General features: G+C 40.1%; 1 protein-coding gene across 1 annotated transcript; it reads right to left on the minus strand.

Moving 5' to 3' along the window:
* Window positions 1–8,113: 8,113 nt before the first annotated feature.
* On the minus strand, window positions 8,114–18,783 carry SPRY2 (sprouty RTK signaling antagonist 2). The gene is made up of 2 exons (XM_040336088.1): window positions 18,368–18,783; window positions 8,114–9,837 (listed from the first exon to the last, which is right to left on the minus strand). Exon 2 carries the CDS (start codon window positions 9,784–9,786, stop codon window positions 8,836–8,838), a length of 951 nt encoding a protein of 316 aa, XP_040192022.1. The 5' UTR covers window positions 9,787–9,837; window positions 18,368–18,783; the 3' UTR covers window positions 8,114–8,835.
* Window positions 18,784–19,026: the final 243 nt, after the last annotated feature.

Raw genomic sequence — 19,026 nt, forward strand, 5'->3', positions numbered from 1 at the left:
TGTCACTGATCGTGTTCCCTGTCATAGGGAACGATGATCAGTGACGTCACACGTCCAGCCACGCCCCCCTACAGTAAAACAATAGGACACACTTAACCCCTTTAGCGCCCCCTAGTGGTTAACCCCTTTACTGCCAGTGTAATTTTCACAGTAATCGGTGCATTTTTATAGCACTTTTCGCTGTGAATATGACAATGGTCCCAAAAATGTGTCAAAAGTGTCTGCCATAATGTCGCAGTCACGAAAAAAATCACTGCTCGCCGCCATTACTAGTAAAAAAAAATATTATTAATTATTAATAAAAATGCCATAAAACTATCTCCTATTTTGTAAACGCTATAACTTTTGCGCAAACCAATCAATAAACGCTCATTGCGATTTTTTTTTTACCAAAAATATGTAGACGAATACGTATCGGCCTAAACGGAGGGAAAAAAAATGTTTTTTTTAAATATTTTTTGGGGGATATTTATTATAGCAAAAAGTAAAAAATATTGCATTTTTTTTTTAAATTGTCGCTCTATTTTTGTTTATAGCGCAAAAAATAAAAAACGCAGAGGTGATCAAATACTTCCAAAAGAAAGCTCTATTTGTGGGGGAAAACAAGGACGCACGACCATGCAATTGTCAATTAAAGCGACGCAGTGCCGAAATGCAAAAACAGGGCCAGGTCCTTTACCTGCATAATGGTCCGGGGCTTAAGCGGATAGTAATGCTGTATATCATGCATGCCATACCTTCACCTTTATCGCTAGTTCCGGGGTACATGGCTAACAGGGACACAGCACAAACCCATAGGCAACAATGGCCAGCACAGCACAAAGAGAATGTCAAAAGCGCTGGTACATACCTGTCAACAGCATTTGGTTTTCTTAAAATGACAGTGTCTTTGAGGGAATAGTATAAAGGCATCAAATACACAGGCATTGTTTAAGCCTTGGTCATTGGCTTGTAAAACCAGCTTGAAAAGCATCAGATTCAAAAAGTATTTACAGGCTCCAAGAAGCTTTTTTTTGAAGCCCAACTCCAGCCTATTTGTTTTTGCTTTGAGAATAGAAGGAAAGAGTTGGAGCCTCTGTAGTATTTTTATTGCTGTCTGTAACCTAATTGGGGGATCTGCCCTTAGTTCCTGCCAGGAGAGGAAGTGAAGGAAAATTTCTCAGGTGATGTTAACTAAAACATCTTTTAAAGAGAAGAGGAAGGTTAAGTGGGGTACACACTATAAGAAAAACGATCGTCTGATTTTCCTCGTTTCACAGGCTATCGGAACCGAGGAAAGAAAATTTGTACAAAAATTTTTGCATGACAGAGGCTTTTTTTTTTGTTTACACGCAGTCTTTCTTTTTTCAGATTTTTCTTGTGCGAACATCGTAACAAAATGGTACACATTAAATGAAAAATCATTCGTTCATTTTTGGAGTTTGTCCCGTCAGGAATTTTTGTATAAAAATTCTGAATCGGCTGTCGGAAATTGTCTACACACTATACGAAAATTGGACCAAAATTCTTTGGATGAAAATGTTTGCCCAATTTTCTTATAGTGTGTACGAGCCTTTAAAGTACTGAAGGATACACGCAGGGGCGGACTGACCATTGAGTCACTCGGGCACTGCCCGAGGGCCCCATGCCACTAGGGGGCCCCATCCGGGTTGCCAGGCTCAGTAAAACCAGGGACAGTATGTAAAAATCTGTGTTTTTTTTAGATCTGTCCCTGATATGTGCGAAAATTACATGCTTTTAATGTGAATATCCCAAGATTTTAGCTGCCCGCCTCTGCACTACCTCCTGGCGTGGTGGCCATCTGTAAGCCAGAGGGGCCCCATGAGTTGTCAGTCCGCCCCTGGATACACGTTTTTATTTATTTATTTTTGCCGAGGGGCCAGAACACTTTTAGGTATTCTAACCAGGGACTGACCAATCGTAAGAACTGTCCTGGAGGACCTGCAGAATGTAGAGGGAGAAGAGTGGAGATTTTAAATCGCCAGATTGCTTCACCAGCTGCACGCATCAACAATAGAAGAGAACTACACTGGGGACCAGGAGGATGGGAAGGCTGTTAACTCTCCTTTTCATTATTTCCTGAAGAGGTAAACGAACACTTTAAATAATCCTTCAGCTCCAGTGCATGACCCTGAAACAGATTGATGAAAGTCATGTTGAAGCTTGCTAAAAGCTTTTTAAAAAAAAACTTTAACCTACATGCCCACTCTCTTGGATCTATGTCCAACATTCCCAAGGTAAAGGACACTTTGAAGGCTTGATGAAAGATATTTTTTAAATCTTTACTGAAGCGATTACAATTTTTTCCTACTTCCTATTCCATTTCTTTATTTGACAGAAAAATACACTGCAAGAACTACACAACTTGGGCACATGAAGCATTTTACTTGCATACAGCATATTAGATTAACCTTCTGAGCAGCTATTGTGACCCGTATACAAAAACTTCCCCCTGCAGTCCAAAGCACAGTTCGGGTGATGGCAGTCTCAGGCCCCGTACACACGACTGAGTTTCTCGGCAGAACTTTAAACATATTGGAAAACAGAAGTGGAAATGTCACACACCGGAACCCAGCCACTATACAGGAGGGATAAAGATATGGCTTCAACCTAAACTTCTGGTCAGCGAGCGGTGGCTAATGGCAATTTTTTTTTATTGGGGGGGGGTGTCGATTGGGTAACTCCCTCCCCTTCCCCCCGGTCAGTCAGTTAGGAGCCCGGCACTTACCGACAGGCAAAGGCTTCCCCTTCCCTGCTCTCCTCCTTGGCATCACTGCAGCTTCTCCTTCCCCTCTATGGTAGACAACGCTTCCTGAGTTGCAGCGTCTTCCCCTTCCCCTGCTCTCCTTCTCAGTATCACATCCACTTCCACCGTGCATCTCCTCCCTCCTCCTCCTAGACCAATTGGAATGCTTCTCCCTTCGCCCAATTTGGAAACGTGTCCGAGACCCGTGCTTCCTGATTGGCAGAGAGGCGCGATTCAGTGTGAGAATAGCGAATATTCATTTGCTATTCTAGCACACCTGGGTAATCTCTGAGTGCAATGCTCTACACCTGGATTTCACCCTATATTGAAGCCTATCGGAGACTGGCTCTAATCGGTGCTTAAAAAAAAAAAAAAACACCCCGCCACTGTAGTTCATGCACCTGGCATCCTTAAAGGGGACAGACACATGGATAAGGGGGTGGCGGTGGCAAGGATGAGAGGTGGTGCCCGTGCGCCCTTAATGGCCCCTGCGTCCAATTATGCTCCTCTGACATGATTCGCCCACCTACGAGGTTTATCCATCGAGAATCTCCATAATCAAGCCCTGTAAGTGGGGTAAAATACTTCTGAGCAGTTAAAGCATTTTGTTTGTCAACAATTTCCTTTAACTCAAATCTCCAAATCTTTCCTATCAAAATAAACCTGTCAGGTTCAGGTTGCTTATGCCGACTTCTTCAGGAAATGCCAATTCTTTGGATTGAATACTTAAAATATGTAGCAGCATACCAATTTTTAGATGTGTTGGCTGCCTTAGCTTTCATTTTCCAGGCCAAGAACATACTGTATAAGCAAAACAATGGGGTTGATTTACTAAAGCTGGCTAGTGCATAATCTGGTGCAGCTCTGCATAGAAACCAATCAACTTCCATTTTTTTTGTCAAAGCTTAATTGAATAAGCCGATTGGCTACCATGCACAACTGCACCAGATTTTGCACTCTCCAGTTTCAGTAAATTAACCCCTCTGTTATATTTATTGTAAAACTACCAATCCAATCATCCTCAATGTAATGAAGAAAAAACAGACACGACCCAGCCTGGGTCACTTCTTCACTATATCGGTGGAGGGAGTCATTGTTGTCACTTAGGCTGGACTTCAAATAGATCCTTTCTTTAACTCTGAAATGGAGAAGGAAGGTATTTATAGTTTACCCAAGAAAAACCTGTTTTTTGCTTTGTCCATCGCACAGGAAGTGACAAGATCAAAGGGAGAGGAAGTATGCAATTAGCTGGATTACAAGGTAAAGGGAAAGGAACATTCATGTACCATCTCATCTAAGGACTGGTAAGCTAATATATACAGTATATTTTTGCTTTTGGCTTATACAAGTGTTAAGTCACTAACCTCAAACATGTACAGTATGTATAATCAGAAGAACCTAGCAGACAGCAATTTTAAGGGCCATTTCCCCATTGACACAATTACATTAATATTAAGGCCAAGTTACTAAAAAGTAAAAAATATTCACACAAACTGAATAGTCATTATCCAATCATGTGACAAATTCTTGTTTACTTTTTTCATGTGCACATAATTGGATAATTAAAGTGATTATATAGATCGGGGATAAGCAATTAGCGGACCTCCAGCTGTTGCCAAACTACAAGTCCCATCATGCCTCTGCCTCTGGGTGTCATGCTTGATGCTGTCAGAGTCTCGCTATGCCTCATGGGACTTGTAGTTTGCCAACATCTGGAGGTCCGCTAATTGCTTATCCCTGATATAGATTTTATATATATATATATATATATATATATATATATATATATATATATATATATATATATATATATATATATATATATAAATAATAAATTGCAAAGTGGTCGGAGGGAAGCTTCAGAATGGTAAAGATGTTTTTAATACAATTTATGTGAGCATACTGCAGTTCCTCCAAGGTTCAACTGACGTCTAATGTCAGAGGAGCAGCTAGGAACCAGTCTGAATACTTACAAAGCATTCCCGCATGTGCCAGTGACACAGTGACATTGCATACTGTACATGATCACAAATCAGGAACGTTTTAGCTTGGATGTGTACTGTACTGGTCACGTGGTTACATATTTTGCCTGCCAGAGCTTCAACAAGTAGACAGCGCATTAAGCGTTGTATAACTTGATTTATCGTTTCCAGTTCCTGGAGTACCGGCTACCAGGGAGGAGAGACACTTGTCCCTTTCATAGCCTATGGATATCAAAGTGTGCTAAGCTACCAGTTGAGATACAGCATATATCCTTTTTTTTATATTAGTAGTATTGGTATTGATAAAAAGCAAAAAACTGGGGTGCAGTGTTCAATGCATTATAGCACTGTGATCATTTAAAAGACGGTTCCGAATAAAATTGTTAACCTATTTTTAATAACTGCCCATTTTTTGGGTTGACCGCTTGGGGATATCAAGGCTTAAGCAATTATGCTTAGTGCAAAGTAATACTAAAAGACAACTGACCTAGAAGACTTGAAGCAGGGAGCAGTTTCGGCTTTTCGCCTACAGAACTGGCTCTCGGGCTTTCCCTGTAGGCATGCTGAACATATCTACTCTCCAGTCTAAGAGCCTTTTGGGGGGAACCAGGGAACACAAACAAGGGCCTGTACACTGGAGCACTGGATGCCACCAAGCTGCCAACCCTTGTGCACAGAGCAGCAACTATACGACAATAGCTCTTGCAAAATACTTTTGGCACTCAAGAGGATAGAGCCATAGATCTTAGCATACATTAGAATTAATCCATTTTACTCAACTGTGAATTTCTTTAAAAAAGAAAACAAAATAAATCAGTATAAAAAGGGAAGGGATTGCAGCTAAAGTTTTTCTCTCTTTAATCAACACTGCACAGGATCACAGTAAATTCTTTATTTAATAGTAAAGAGCAATACTGTCGAACCACATAAATCAGCTTTTTTTTAGCCTTGGTAACACCAATTAGAACATGGAATAATATTGTTTTCTTTGACAGAGCGCACCATTAATTTGCACCATATATATTGAAAAATGAATATGGCAGCAGCCATTCCTTACTTGCTTTTTGAAGGTGTAAGATCTAGGGCGGACACACTTCCTTGACTATTTGGTGACAAACAAGAAAATTCATATCAGATGTCATGACCCCAAACATGCAGGTGCATGTTGCAGGCCTTTCTTGCCCAATAACTTGCACCGTTAAAAACAAGAAATGTCAGCTTGCATATTTCTTCCTGAGGTATATTTAGAAAAGCAGTGCACAAAACAAAAAGTTGTAGCAAAACGTTTAAGTTTAGAGTTAGGCTTCATGTACACAGGACGTTGTTCAACCTCTCCTGAACGATTTCACTTGACAGCTAGAAACCGGCATCTAAAAATGGCCATTTAGCTACGTTTGCATCTAGAAAAAAAATATATAAAATTTTTGGGGTTAAAATGAAAAATGTGTGTAAACAAAACCCTTCCAAACGCGAGTTACAGCGTTTAGCTGCATTTGGCGCTTGAAATGCCTCTAAACACAGCGTCTGAATGCTTTTTTTTTTGTTTCCAAAAAAAGCCTCTAAACTCAATTGCCTATGAACGACACCACTGTGTACATGTACTGATAAGATAACAGAGGAGAGTTCAGAACAGCTGAAAAAAATGCCCAACTGCTCCTAAACATCCGTTTACCAGCAGCAGTGTACATGAGGCCTTAAGATTGCTGTACTGGTCTAAAGAATACCTTTTTGTTGGCAACGTCATTGAATATCAGTGGTATTTTTACCCCTTTAATAAAAAAAAAAAACTCTTGAAAATAAATGGAGTCAACTTTCATAAATGCTATTCTGTTTTGTAAAGTGCCCATTGTGTATTTTCTAGAGAGTCAGTTAAAGCAACGTGCTTGGCCCAGGCTGGGCAACGCAACAGGTTTGCTTCATACTCTTCAACTTCACGGCACATACTCTCCGCATCTAAAGAGAACAGTTGGGGGGGGGGTGAAGCAATGGCGAGTAAGAAAAAAAGTTTTGTGTAAGCTCCAAGTCCAACTAGTAGCATGCAGGCATACGTTTGGCTTCACTACCAACCCCCAGATGCCTTGGCTCAGAGGGGCCCAGCCTAACCCCAAAGACACAAGTCAGTAATCTCATCACCACCAAACCCCTTTTACTCTTCAATAAACTTTCATCTATAGTGAACAATGCATTACATGTAACCCATGCACTAGACCGCTTATTGGAGGACTAAGCACCAACTGGTGTGAAACATGGAGGAAGAACAGGCACTGCTAAGACAGTTGGGTTTATACACTAAAGCTGGATAGTGCAAAATCGGGCCCAATTCTGCATAGAAACCAATCAGTTTTCCGTTTTTTTTGCCAAAGCTTACTTGAACAAGCTGAGGCTAGAAGTCGATTGTTTTTTTTATGCAGAAGTGAGCCTGATTTTGCACTCTCCAGCCTTAGTAAATAAACACTAGTGTTACACAATTCATATTGTTAAAGTTCATCAAAAAAAATAAAAAAAGCATTTGGCAAGGATGAGGCTTTCATGTCAAACCACTTAAAGCGGGGGTTCTCCCTAAAAAAATGTTTTTTTTCTAGCATGTCATTCAGCATAGTAGCGCGAGCTACAGTATGCTTTTATATATTTGTTTGGTGCCGTACTCACTGTTTAATCGCGTAGTAAAATTTCAGACTCCCCGTGGGGAATGGGCGTTCCTATGCAGAGGGCTCGTGATTGACGGCCGGCTATGGCGCGTCACGCTTCACGAAAATAGCCGAAATAGGAGTTTGCTCTTCACAGCGCCTGCGCAGTCAGCTCCGATGTCTGTGCGCAGGTGCCTTATAGCGCCGTGAAGAGCCGAGACCTACTCCGGCTATTTTCGTGAAGCGTGACGCGCCATAGTCGGCCGTCAATCACGAGCCCTCTGCATAGGACCGCCCATTCCCCGTGGGGAGTCTGAAACTTTACTACGTGATTAAACAGTGAGTACGGCGCCAAAAAAATATATAATGGCATACTGTAGCTCGCGCTACTATGCTGAATGACATGCTAGAAAGTTGTTTTTTAGGGTGAAACACCGCTTTAAGAGTCTACATGGGGCTAAAGACCCCAATTGCCACATTACAGCACTCTGCCAATCACCAAATATAAGCATTGTCACATGAGGAAGGCCATATATTCCTCCATACGCAGAAATACCAGATAATTACTCCTTGCAACCAAATTCAGTAGCAAAGAAAAGGACAGTATTTGCTGCCGGGAGGGGCATAAATCAACGTGTTGCTTCCAAAACACACAAATGTTGGGGAACAGCAAGCATACACATTCATATACAATGCATCCACTCAATTCATAGCAGCATATGGTATATTCATTAGAAAAAAATAAAACACTTACAAAGTTTAATTTCAAACGTTAATATATTTTCTATTTTGTTGTGAACATATGCATCGGTCACCCCTAATCGCAGAAACTGACATCATAAAAAAGGGGGAACATTTGTAAAATGCCTCTTAAAATAAATATTTCTCTTTTATAAAATAATAAAACTTCAAATAAATATACTTTACACTAAACAATATGTTGAAAAAATTAGAAAATAAAGGCTGACTCTTAATGTAACTGTACAATATACAGAAAGTCCAAAGAGTAGAAATATTAAGGTTCAATAAGGTGAAGCACAATCTAACCATACGGATAGATTCACATTCCACTGAATGTATATTAGTACATTTTTGTGATTGTGCCAAATCGTGTGGCACTATATTTCACAGTTGTAAATAATATATACAAAAATATAGCACATTATCTCTGGCAGAAAAAAAAAAAAGTAATTTGCTAAATTACAAAAATGTTGCAAGTATTATTCACAAACAATGCACAGTTATGTAGGAGTGTCTGTGTTGCTTTAGCTTATACAAAGTGTGTCACAGAACACTGTGCCCTAGGCAGAGCTTGATTAAAGGATCTCTAACAAGCCTATCAGTTAAGATAGCACATAAAGAAAAAGCATTTCACTGCAAACAGGAAACACAGCTATCTACCAATTGTGCCAAGATGACCATTTTAATGATTGCATATGTGTGTTAAAAGTCCATTACTTTTACGCTTTAACTCCATCTGCTATGTTGGCTTCCCCAAGTTCCTGGGCTGTAACTGTGGCACTTTACAACATACTGTATTTGACCTTTTGCATCGGCATCCAGGTCTTTTTGCTCGGTCGTGACAGCCCTGGCACAATTTAAGGCAACCCTTGGCTGGAAGGTAACACCACAAACAAGGCAAGAACATGGACATAACACCAATGACAGACCATCGAGTGCAGCAATGTGCCTGACTGCAGGAGCAGGGGTTGTCAGCACAATTGTCCTCATCATCATTTGAGCAATGATAGAACAGGCACTTAACACAGCAAACACAAGTTCCATAGTCCACAACCTCCTGTGCTGAGCAAAGGCACTGCTTGTCACAAACCCAACAAGAGGGAAGAGTCCTTGGATAAGTGCATTCTTGGCACTTACATTTCCCACAGCTCTCACATCTGTATGCATGTAAGCCCAAGTCTTCTTTGCTGGAGGGTTTTAACTCCTCTGGTTTCAGCTCAACCTTGGGTTGCACCCGAATGATTCGGTCAGCACCCAGCCCAGATGATGTGTGGGATGGACCTAAGAGTCTCTGCTCTGATGAACTGCTACTTGTGCTTGTCCTTGTACTACTCCGAGATCCCATACTCGCAGTACTGGTGGATCGTGAAAAAGATGCCGGAGATGAGGAATGCATTGGAGCAAGAGAACTCCTGCAAAATTGCCTCTGGTCCGTTACCGTGTGTACTCTTTCATTTTTGTGCTGGGTAGTTTGATGAGGAGTAGGCTTAATCCAAGGCCGGGGAGCCACTGTAGGTCCTTCTGTATACTCATTAGTATTTCGTATGGCTCTAATCTGTTCCAATGATAACACATGAACTTGCTGTGTTAGTATTTCCCTAGAGTCAATGTCACCACGGGGTCTCCCATTGTCACGCCGAGCCTGGAGTAAAGGCTGGGTACCGCTGCCATTTTGTACTCTTGTCTCCATCAGTACTCTGAAGAGTTTTCACTCCAGTAGACCGAGAACACATCTGAAATTCTGTGGAGAGAAACAAAACATAAGTCATCCATTTTGCAAATGATCCATAAAAATATATATATATATTAAGATTTTAGTCACAAATGAGAAAAAATGCTAACAAACGAATCAGTTTTTGAAGGTGGAACAGGTAAATGGGTCAAATATACACAACCGATTTCATTTTTGGCAGTCAAATTTGAAGGACGCAACAACATATACCCAAGTCTTGAGATAGCCTTAAGTGGCGCTTTATATATATATATATATATATATATATACATACACATACACACATACACACACAAAGCCATTCTGCTGGGCCCAAAACCCCCAATTATTTCATTATTTATGTTATAGTTAAGTCCAGCACTGCTATTCACCAGCCCCAGAGTCTCTATAGGACAGAGTATCTGTAGGCGCCTGAGCTACCTTCACTTATGTCCACTGGAGCACAAGTGAAGACGTTTTCTATTTTATGAACATGGAAAAGCCCTTAAAGTAACTCAAATGTTGAAAAATGCTACAAGTGTTTGCAAAACAATCTGTTTTAGGTACGCCATTACATACATCAGATCTGCCCTTGAGATTTTTGACAAATCCTAATCCAGCTCATTCTTCTATAGTTACAGGCTTAGCAGGAACTTAATCCAGGAAAAGATGTACAATTTTAAAAATATGAAATTTATCATTAGCAAAAATCAATGTAAGATGACCTGTTGCTTTTGAATGTATAAATAGATATTCTAATACTTCTGCTACACAAAGTAACCTATTTCTTGCATACAAAAGTGAAGCTATGTATACAATGAGCTTTGGAATCTAGGTGTCAACTTGTCATTTAGAAGTCAGAGAGTGAACTCAGCCTTGAGTATTTAAAGCCCCTTTAAAACCTGGGCAGGGCCATAAATTATTAGGTGATCTATTCAACTGGGATTTGCTTTAAGTCATCAGCATTAAAACTAATACATCCTGTTCTCAAATATTTCCTGTAAGCAGCAATAAAAAGAATCCTTTAAGAGTTTGTAGGGGATGGGGGAGGGGATCACGTGAGAATTCCTTACACATCATAAAGCCCAAAGAGAAATAATATACTACAACTGTCTCAGTGCAAGTTCTGCTACAGAAAGCTATACTGTATACAATGGAAATGTTTCTAGGTAACAGATAAAAAGTGAAATCAATATTAAATACAAGTTATCTAATGTACATAATGGAGATATAACTATATAACCATGGATTACCCTGCACCAAGACAACTCAATTTTTATTCATGTCATAAATAGAGCACTACTAGGAGTAGTCATGGAGTGGATGAGTATGTTGTGACTGTTTCTTCAAAGAAAAGACTTTCGGGAAAATCTCAGTGACAATCTTCAACTGTTGCATCGTCTAGACCAGTGGCCTCCCAACTATGGCCCTGAAGCCAAAAGCAGCCCTTTGCTTGCCTCTATCCAGCCCTTGAGGCACCATTCCTGACACCGATACAGGGCACTATTGCCCCCACTGACACAAACATGGCACCCCTTCTCCCACTGACGGGGCACCCCTTCTCCCACTGATACCAATGACGGGGGCACCCCTTCTCCCACTGATACCAATGACGAGGGCACCCCTTCTCCCACTGATACCAATAACGGGGGCACCCCTTTTTCCACTGATACCAATGACGGGGGCACCCCTTCTCCGACTGATATCAATGACGAGGGCACCCCTTCTCCCACTGATACCAATGACGAGGGCACCCCTTCTCCCACTGATACCAATGACGGGGGCACCCCTTTTTCCACTGATAACAATGACGAGGGCACCCCTTTTCCCACTGATACCAATGACAGGGTACCGTTTACTCCTATGACATTTTCTACTCACACTGGCCACAGCCCACTCCCCCCCCCCCCCCCCGCCCCAAAGTCTGAAGGACAGTAAACTGTCTTTTTTTTTTTAGGAAAGTTTGGAGATCCCTGGTCTAGACTCTGCTTTGCAGCGGTTAACATGGCGGCTCTTGGCAATTATAGCCAAGATCTGGCAACCAAAGACAGGATTATGTTAAAGGCAACTGTAGGCCTAACAATATACCAAAACAGAAATAGCTTTTGGGACAGATTGCTCCCCAAGCTGCCATCCCTTTAACATTATTGGACTTTGTGTTATAAAAAAAAATAAAAACACAAGACAAGGCAAACATCTACAAAGCAAGCAGAAAAATCTCAGACTTGCAAGAACTAAAAGTCTTTCTGCCCATCGGACAAACACCAATTACACTGCTAACAAATATTACCACATATGACCAGCCAGGTCACAGCCAAGTAACAGGAGAGCAACAATAAAACGAGGTGAACACTACACAAATTGCATCAACCACGACAAAGGAAGCTTATGCCTTCCTCTCGTATGTGAACATGTCTCAACAGGTGTATGGAAACCAGGTTCCTCTTCAATTGTATTCAAGTAACAGGAAACCAGCTGCCATAATCCGACTCTCTCCCCTCTTTCACTCAGGTCACTGCGATGTGAATGACAATAGCCAGAACACTTGACTATTCGCATATCAAACACTACCTGCATTTTACAACACAAGTCCTTTACGGTTTCATGGCTTTGATACACAAGGCCAAAGGACCTGTTCACTAAAACAGATGAGGATGGGTTGAATAATGCACATTATTCATGGAATTTACTGCATGTCGGGCAAACAGGATGCTATTACCCTTACGTTTTTGTTTTTTTTTTTCTGGATGAAGAGCCCTTTTAATTGCAGAGATCTATAGATCCGGGCCTGTTTCACTGAGCAGCCATTCTGCACACAGCACATTCTCTGTTAAGTTAGTTGACAATGAAGGGATTGTGATCATTGCTGTGCAAACACTATCCAGGGCCTATGCGAAGCGAAAGGTGAATGTACATTTCCTATTAGTTCAATACATTATGTCGTGCACAAATGCACTATAGGTATATCTGGATTTAGGCAAATAGCTTATGTGCTAGTAGTTGGATTATTTTTATCCACACTTCAACTAACTTAAGAAATAAAGCACATTGATTAGATCACGTATTATATAGAATTATATTAATTAGCCAGGTTATTAAATAGAATTATATTGATTAGAAGGGTTAATAAATAGAATTATTGACCGGATAGTTAGCGCTATAAGCCATCTGGCCATTTTAAGGGGCAACTGAAAACATATAAAAGTTTAAAAGAGGCAGTCATTTATAGGTATAGTAGCTACCTAGTCTGGCATATTCCTGCATACAATGTATAGGAGACTATGGGGTTGCTTTACTAAAACTGGAGGGTGCAAAATCTGGTGAAGCTCTGCATAGAAACCAATCAGCATCCAGTTTTTTTTTGTCAAAGCTTAAACAAGCCAAAGTTACAAACGGATTGGCCACCATGTGAACCAGGATTTACACTCTCCAGTTATAGTAAATCAAACCCTATACATCTCTCATTTCTCCCTGCAGTGCATGCATTCAGCTTTATACTGTATATGTTAACACATACTCGTTTGCATACGTATACATGTGAATGTGTATTCAACGCAAATTGACTTTTTTTGTCCCAGTGAATTTCATTGGTTACACAACACTCCTTTTCTAATGCTTTGTTAAGCCACTTCCATGTACACGACACTTTTTACTAGACGTGTATGCAGCAAACAAACTTATGGATGTTTCCATTACTATAACAGGAGCGATCTGGCGTGCCTGAAGCCTGTACTATTTTCACACCCAAGTTGTGTAATCGAAGTACATAGAATTTGTAAACTGAAGATGTCACTCTACTTTCTAAGTAAATATTGCTCAGGCATTTAATATGGAAAACTACAAATACACCAACAACAAATACGCAATGCGCTGTACGTGCTAAAAAGAAAAAAAAAAAAGGCTGAAAGTGCGCCGTTTGAAACTTTTTCCTTCCTTCTGTTAAACCCTCCCTAGTATACAGTTGCATAAGGAATGTAGAACATTAAATAAAAAAGGAAGCAGTTTAAAAAAAATCTGACAAGTGACGTTTGATTTACATTACAAAATGGTTCTCAAAAAAAAAAAAAAAACACTGCTCAGAAACACATCCTGAAAATACGTTCAATTAGAAGGAAGTGAAAGGAACCAAGAGTAACAATTCCTCAATATGCTATAGAACTTCTCTTCTTTCCAGGTCTAGCCTAGTCAAGCGAATCTTTAGTCAAAGCGTGGAACTGAAAAGTAAGTTGATATCCCTCAACATAAAAATAAAAATACATAACGTTGATGTTCGATGTCTGCTCTTTTACACTGGAATTTAGTTTATAAATATGCTGATGATTGTTTGCAAAAATTTTACTTTAAAAATAATTTGTTTAAAAATCAGCAAAATTAACATTTCAGAAACTCAATTACATTTCTATATATTATTTTTAGGTGAGTTTAAATTAAAAAAAAATTATATAAAAGAGGCGATTCAGTTCGAATGCGCCGCGCTATATACGTTTTTCATTATATATATTTTTTATTTAAACTCGCCTAAAAATAATATATAGAAATGTAATTGAATATATATATATATATATATATATATATATATATATATATATATATATATATATATATATATATATATATATATATATATATATAATTTTTACACTCGCCTAATAAAAATAGGGGCCATCTATACAAATCTTTCTAGATAGCAGGAAGCCATTCATCATGCTTTCAGCAGGTTATCTCCACATAAAAGATATTTGTTCATTAATGGCAGGAAGTAATCTATATAGAGGATATGTCATGTTTTCCTGCAGGTCTTCCCCCACATAGACACACAGGCCTCCAACGTAAATCACCACCAAACAGCAGCCATCCAGGGTAAGCACAACTAAGACAACACCAAACAATACTCTTATGAGTTCTGAAAATGTCAAGATAAACAGCTCAGCGAGGAGTAATAATAAAAGTACAACGGCGCTGATCCTTGTCAATTTTTCCAGTAATAAAAAAAAAATTCTCATAACAGGAAAAAAAAAATGGGGAGATCCATCTAAACCCCCCCCCCCCCTAAAAAAAAAGGCTTACCCAGTTATGAGAAGTGTTTTCTGCACCGATACAACTTTTTGCACGATTGCAAAAGAAGATTTTACACTTTTTAACATTGCTAGTCTTAAATATTTTTTATTTTGCATCTGCAATCAAATAAACAAACACTAAAAAGGCAAAGCTGATGCGAGAAAGGAAAAAAAGATCAGCAAACAAACACTATTTTGTTTTCCTGATGCTGGATGGCCTATGTGAATTGTAGAGCTGTCTCTAGGTTTCCTCTGCCAACCCCCCCTCCTTTCAATCCCCTCCTCTGAAAAGCCCATTAGGAGCAGAGTGTGTGATCAGACTGAGGATTAGAGAGGGGAGAGGGGGGGGGGGAGCAAGGAGTTTACTGCGGGGACAGGGTGAAAAGACAGAAATAGCTCTTTAAACTAGACCACAACATTTCCGAAGCTGCTCAACGCCACAAGATATATCCTCTGCGAAAGTCAAAATAGAACTCAATGCAAACCACAGAGTGGAAACTTTGAGTAAAGATAGCAAGAGGCTGATCAACACACTAAAAACAACAGAAAAACAAACTAAAAAAAGTAATTTTTCACCCCCCCAAGCCATCCAAAGTGACCCCTACAAGTGCAGGTAGTAGGGAAGAACTTTGTTGATGAGCCCTACACAAGTTATGTTCCTTACAAGTAGACCGCATCAACTTGTCATACGCTTTTCCAAAACAAGCCACGTTTCCGCTCCTGGCGGAGGATACATAATAACAGAATGTGGGATCTGCACGAGGGGGGGGGGGGGGCGGCTTGTCCCTGGATCACCAGAGTGGGAAAGGGTCTCCACCACTGCTTGGGGTCACCTACATGACCATGATCTAGGCTTTAGCCACAACTAATAAAACTATTATATGGGTGCAATATGCTACATATTATCAAGTACCTAAAACGTCCCATAGGGTTGGTCTTCTAGTTTGTACATGATACCTGGATTAACAAACTTTTTATATGGGCAGAATATGCTATGAGTTATTAAGTAATGTCCCATAGAGCTTCTATTTTGAACATGATCTGGGCTTTATAGAAAATTAGGAAACTTATTACATGGGTGGAATATGCTAAATTGTATCATGTAAGTGCAACAACAACAAAAAAGTCCCATAGAGCTTCTATTTTGCACATAATCTGGGCTTTATAGAGCATTAAGATATGTTTATGGGTGGAATATGTTCTATTTTATTAAGTTATGTCCTATAGAGCATGCCATCATCTACTTTGTACATGATCTGGGCTTTATAGAGCATTAAGATATGTTTATGGGTGGAATATGTTCTATTTTATCAAGTTATGTCCTATAGAGCTTGCCATCATCTACTTTGTACATGATCTGGGCTTTATACAGCATTAAGTCATTTTTTATGTGTGGAATATGTTCTATGTTATTAAGTTATGTCCTATAGAGCTGTGCCATCATCTACTTTGTACATGATCTGAGCTTGTTAGAAAATTAGGAAATGTATTAAATGGGTAGAATATGCTAAATTGTATCATGTAAGTAAATAAAAAAAAAATAATAAAAATAAAAAATAATAATAATAATAATAAATAATAAAAAATAAAAGATACCACAGAGCTTGCTATCTTCTACTATGCACATGGTCTGGGCTTTACTGAAAATGAATACAACTATTACATGGGTGTAATATGCAACATTTTATCAAGTGCCTATAAAGCCCTAGAAGTATCGATACACTTCCATAGAGTTTTCTATATTCTCTTTTTTACATGATCTGGGCTATACACAAAGTTAGGAAACTCATTAGAGGGGTAGAATATGCTAAATTAGATCAAGCAGGTCCCAAAAGTACCTAAAAAGCCCCACAGCGGGCTATAAACAAAGTTAGGAAACTCATTAGAGGTGCAGAATATGCAAAATTACATCAAGTAGGTCCCTATAAAGTCACAAAAATACCTAAAAAGTTGTATAGTGTTTGCAATCTCCTATTTTGTACACGATCTGAACTATAAACAAAATTAGGAAACTTATTATAAGAGGTAGAATATTCTAAAATTAGAGCAAGTAGGTCCTTATAAAGTAACTATAAAGTCTCAGTGTTTGCCATGTCCTGTTCTGCACATGATCTAGGCTTTCTAGAAAATAATGCAACTCTCATAGGGGTGCAATAGGCTCAATCCAATAAAGTAGGTCCCAGAAGTGCCTACAAGACCCATAGTATCCGTAAACCTATTTGGCAGAGGATCTGGGCTTTCTATAAAACAAATACAACTTGTATAGGGGTGCAATAGGCACAATCTAATGAAGTAGGTCCCTATGAGGTCCCAGAAGTATCTATAAGGTCCTACAAGTATCTATAAGGTCCTACAAGTATCTATAAGGTCCTACAAGTATCTATAAGGTCCTACAAGTATCTATAAGGTCCTACAAGTATCTATAAGGTCCTACAAGTATCTATAAGGTCCTACAAGTATCTATAAGGTCCTACAAGTATCTATAAGGTCCTACAAGTATCTATAAGGTCCTACAAGTATCTATAAGGTCCTAGAAGTATTTGCAATATTATATTTTGCGCATAATCTGGGCTTTAAAGAAAGTTAAGAAGCTTCTTAGAGGAGTGCAATCTTATGAAGCAGGTCCATCTAATGCCCCAGAAGTACCTCTAAAGTCCCATAGTGCCTGTAAACCTATTTTGCACATGATCTGGGCTTTCGATAAAAATAAGGCAACTCTTATAGGGGTGCAATAGGCACAATCTAATGAAGTAGGTCCCTATAAGGTCCTAGAAGTATCTATACGGTCCTAGAAGTATCTATAAGGTCCCACAGTTGTTGCAATCTTCTTTTTTTGCACATAATTTGGGCTTTCAACAAAGTTAAGAAGCTTCTAAGGGGAGTGCAATCGTATTAAGCAGGTCCATCTAAAGTCCCAGAAATACCTCCAACGTCCCAGGGTGTCTGTAAACCTGGGCTTCCTATAAAAATAATGCAACTCTTCTAGGGGTACAATAGGCACAATCTTATGAAGTAGGTCCCTCTGAAGTCCCATAAGTCCCGCTAAGTCCCAGAAGTCTCTCTAAAGTCCCAGAAGTCCCTCTAAAGTCCCACAGTGTTTGCAATCTTGTGTTTTTCACATGATCTGGGCTTCCTATAAAAATAATGCAACTCTTCTAGGGGTGCAATAGGCACAATCTAATGAAGTAGGTCCCTCTAAAGTCCCAGAAGTCCCTCAGAAGTCCCACAGTGTTTGCACTTTTGTGTTTTGCACATGATGTGGGCTTTAAACAAAGTTAAGAAGGGGTGCAATCTGATGAAGTAGGTTCCTAACAAAGTCCCATGGTGTTTGCAACCTTGTATTTTGCACATGATGAGGACTTGCTAACAATTGAATAGGGGTGCGATATGGAGGATGAAGTAAGTCCCATGGTGTATTGCGATCGTCCCATCCGGCTTTCAGGAGGATTCCCCATGTGTACACATACATGACCCCGATGGAGGGCCTCCTAGTCCGCACTCACCGTAAGGACTCGTGTCTCCGGAAAGTTTGCAGATCCCGTCCTGGTCCAGTCCGGTCCAGATCCGGCGATGGAATCGTACATCCAATGCGAGGCAAAGTTAGCCGCAGTAGTAAGTAGTAGGTTATGAGGAGTAGTAGTGTGAGCGGAGCGAGGCCGGGGTGACAGGGCTGCGGGTGCAGTGTGATGATCGGGGCTGTACGGCAGTAAATGGCGTCATGTGGAAGTGAGGAGGAACAGAGCAGTTGTTGTCCCAGAGGATATATCGCATCCGGTCCGTGCTCATTGGCTCTGCGGGGCTACATTCACTTCACTCCCAGCTCTGAGCCACAGGAGGGATCTCACAGGGCAATGGCCTCTGATCACTGCGAGTGCGAGAGCCTCTACTCTTCCTCTACTCTGCCTCTACTGCACAATCAGTGGGTGGGGAGGAGAGACACAGGGGAGAGAGGGAGAGGGAGGAGAGACATACAGACACAGGACAGATCACTGTGTACTCACATCATTGTCCCCCCCCCTCCACCCAACATGACATATGTCATCACAACTCACCATTCATTCACAAAACTTTACTCATCCCATAACAATCTAATACTGCCCATACACACAACTATGTCTATACAATCCCATGATCGATTTCCAATCGTACACACAATCATTTT

This window comes from Rana temporaria, chromosome 2 (genome assembly GCF_905171775.1).
Source record: "Rana temporaria chromosome 2, aRanTem1.1, whole genome shotgun sequence".
Lineage (NCBI taxonomy): Eukaryota > Metazoa > Chordata > Amphibia > Anura > Ranidae > Rana > Rana temporaria.

What these genes read in the sequence shown, in the direction of transcription:
- SPRY2 (XM_040336088.1), bottom strand. Translation starts at nt 9,786, where the DNA reads ATGGAGACAAGAGTACAAAATGGCAGCGGTACCCAGCCTTTACTCCAG.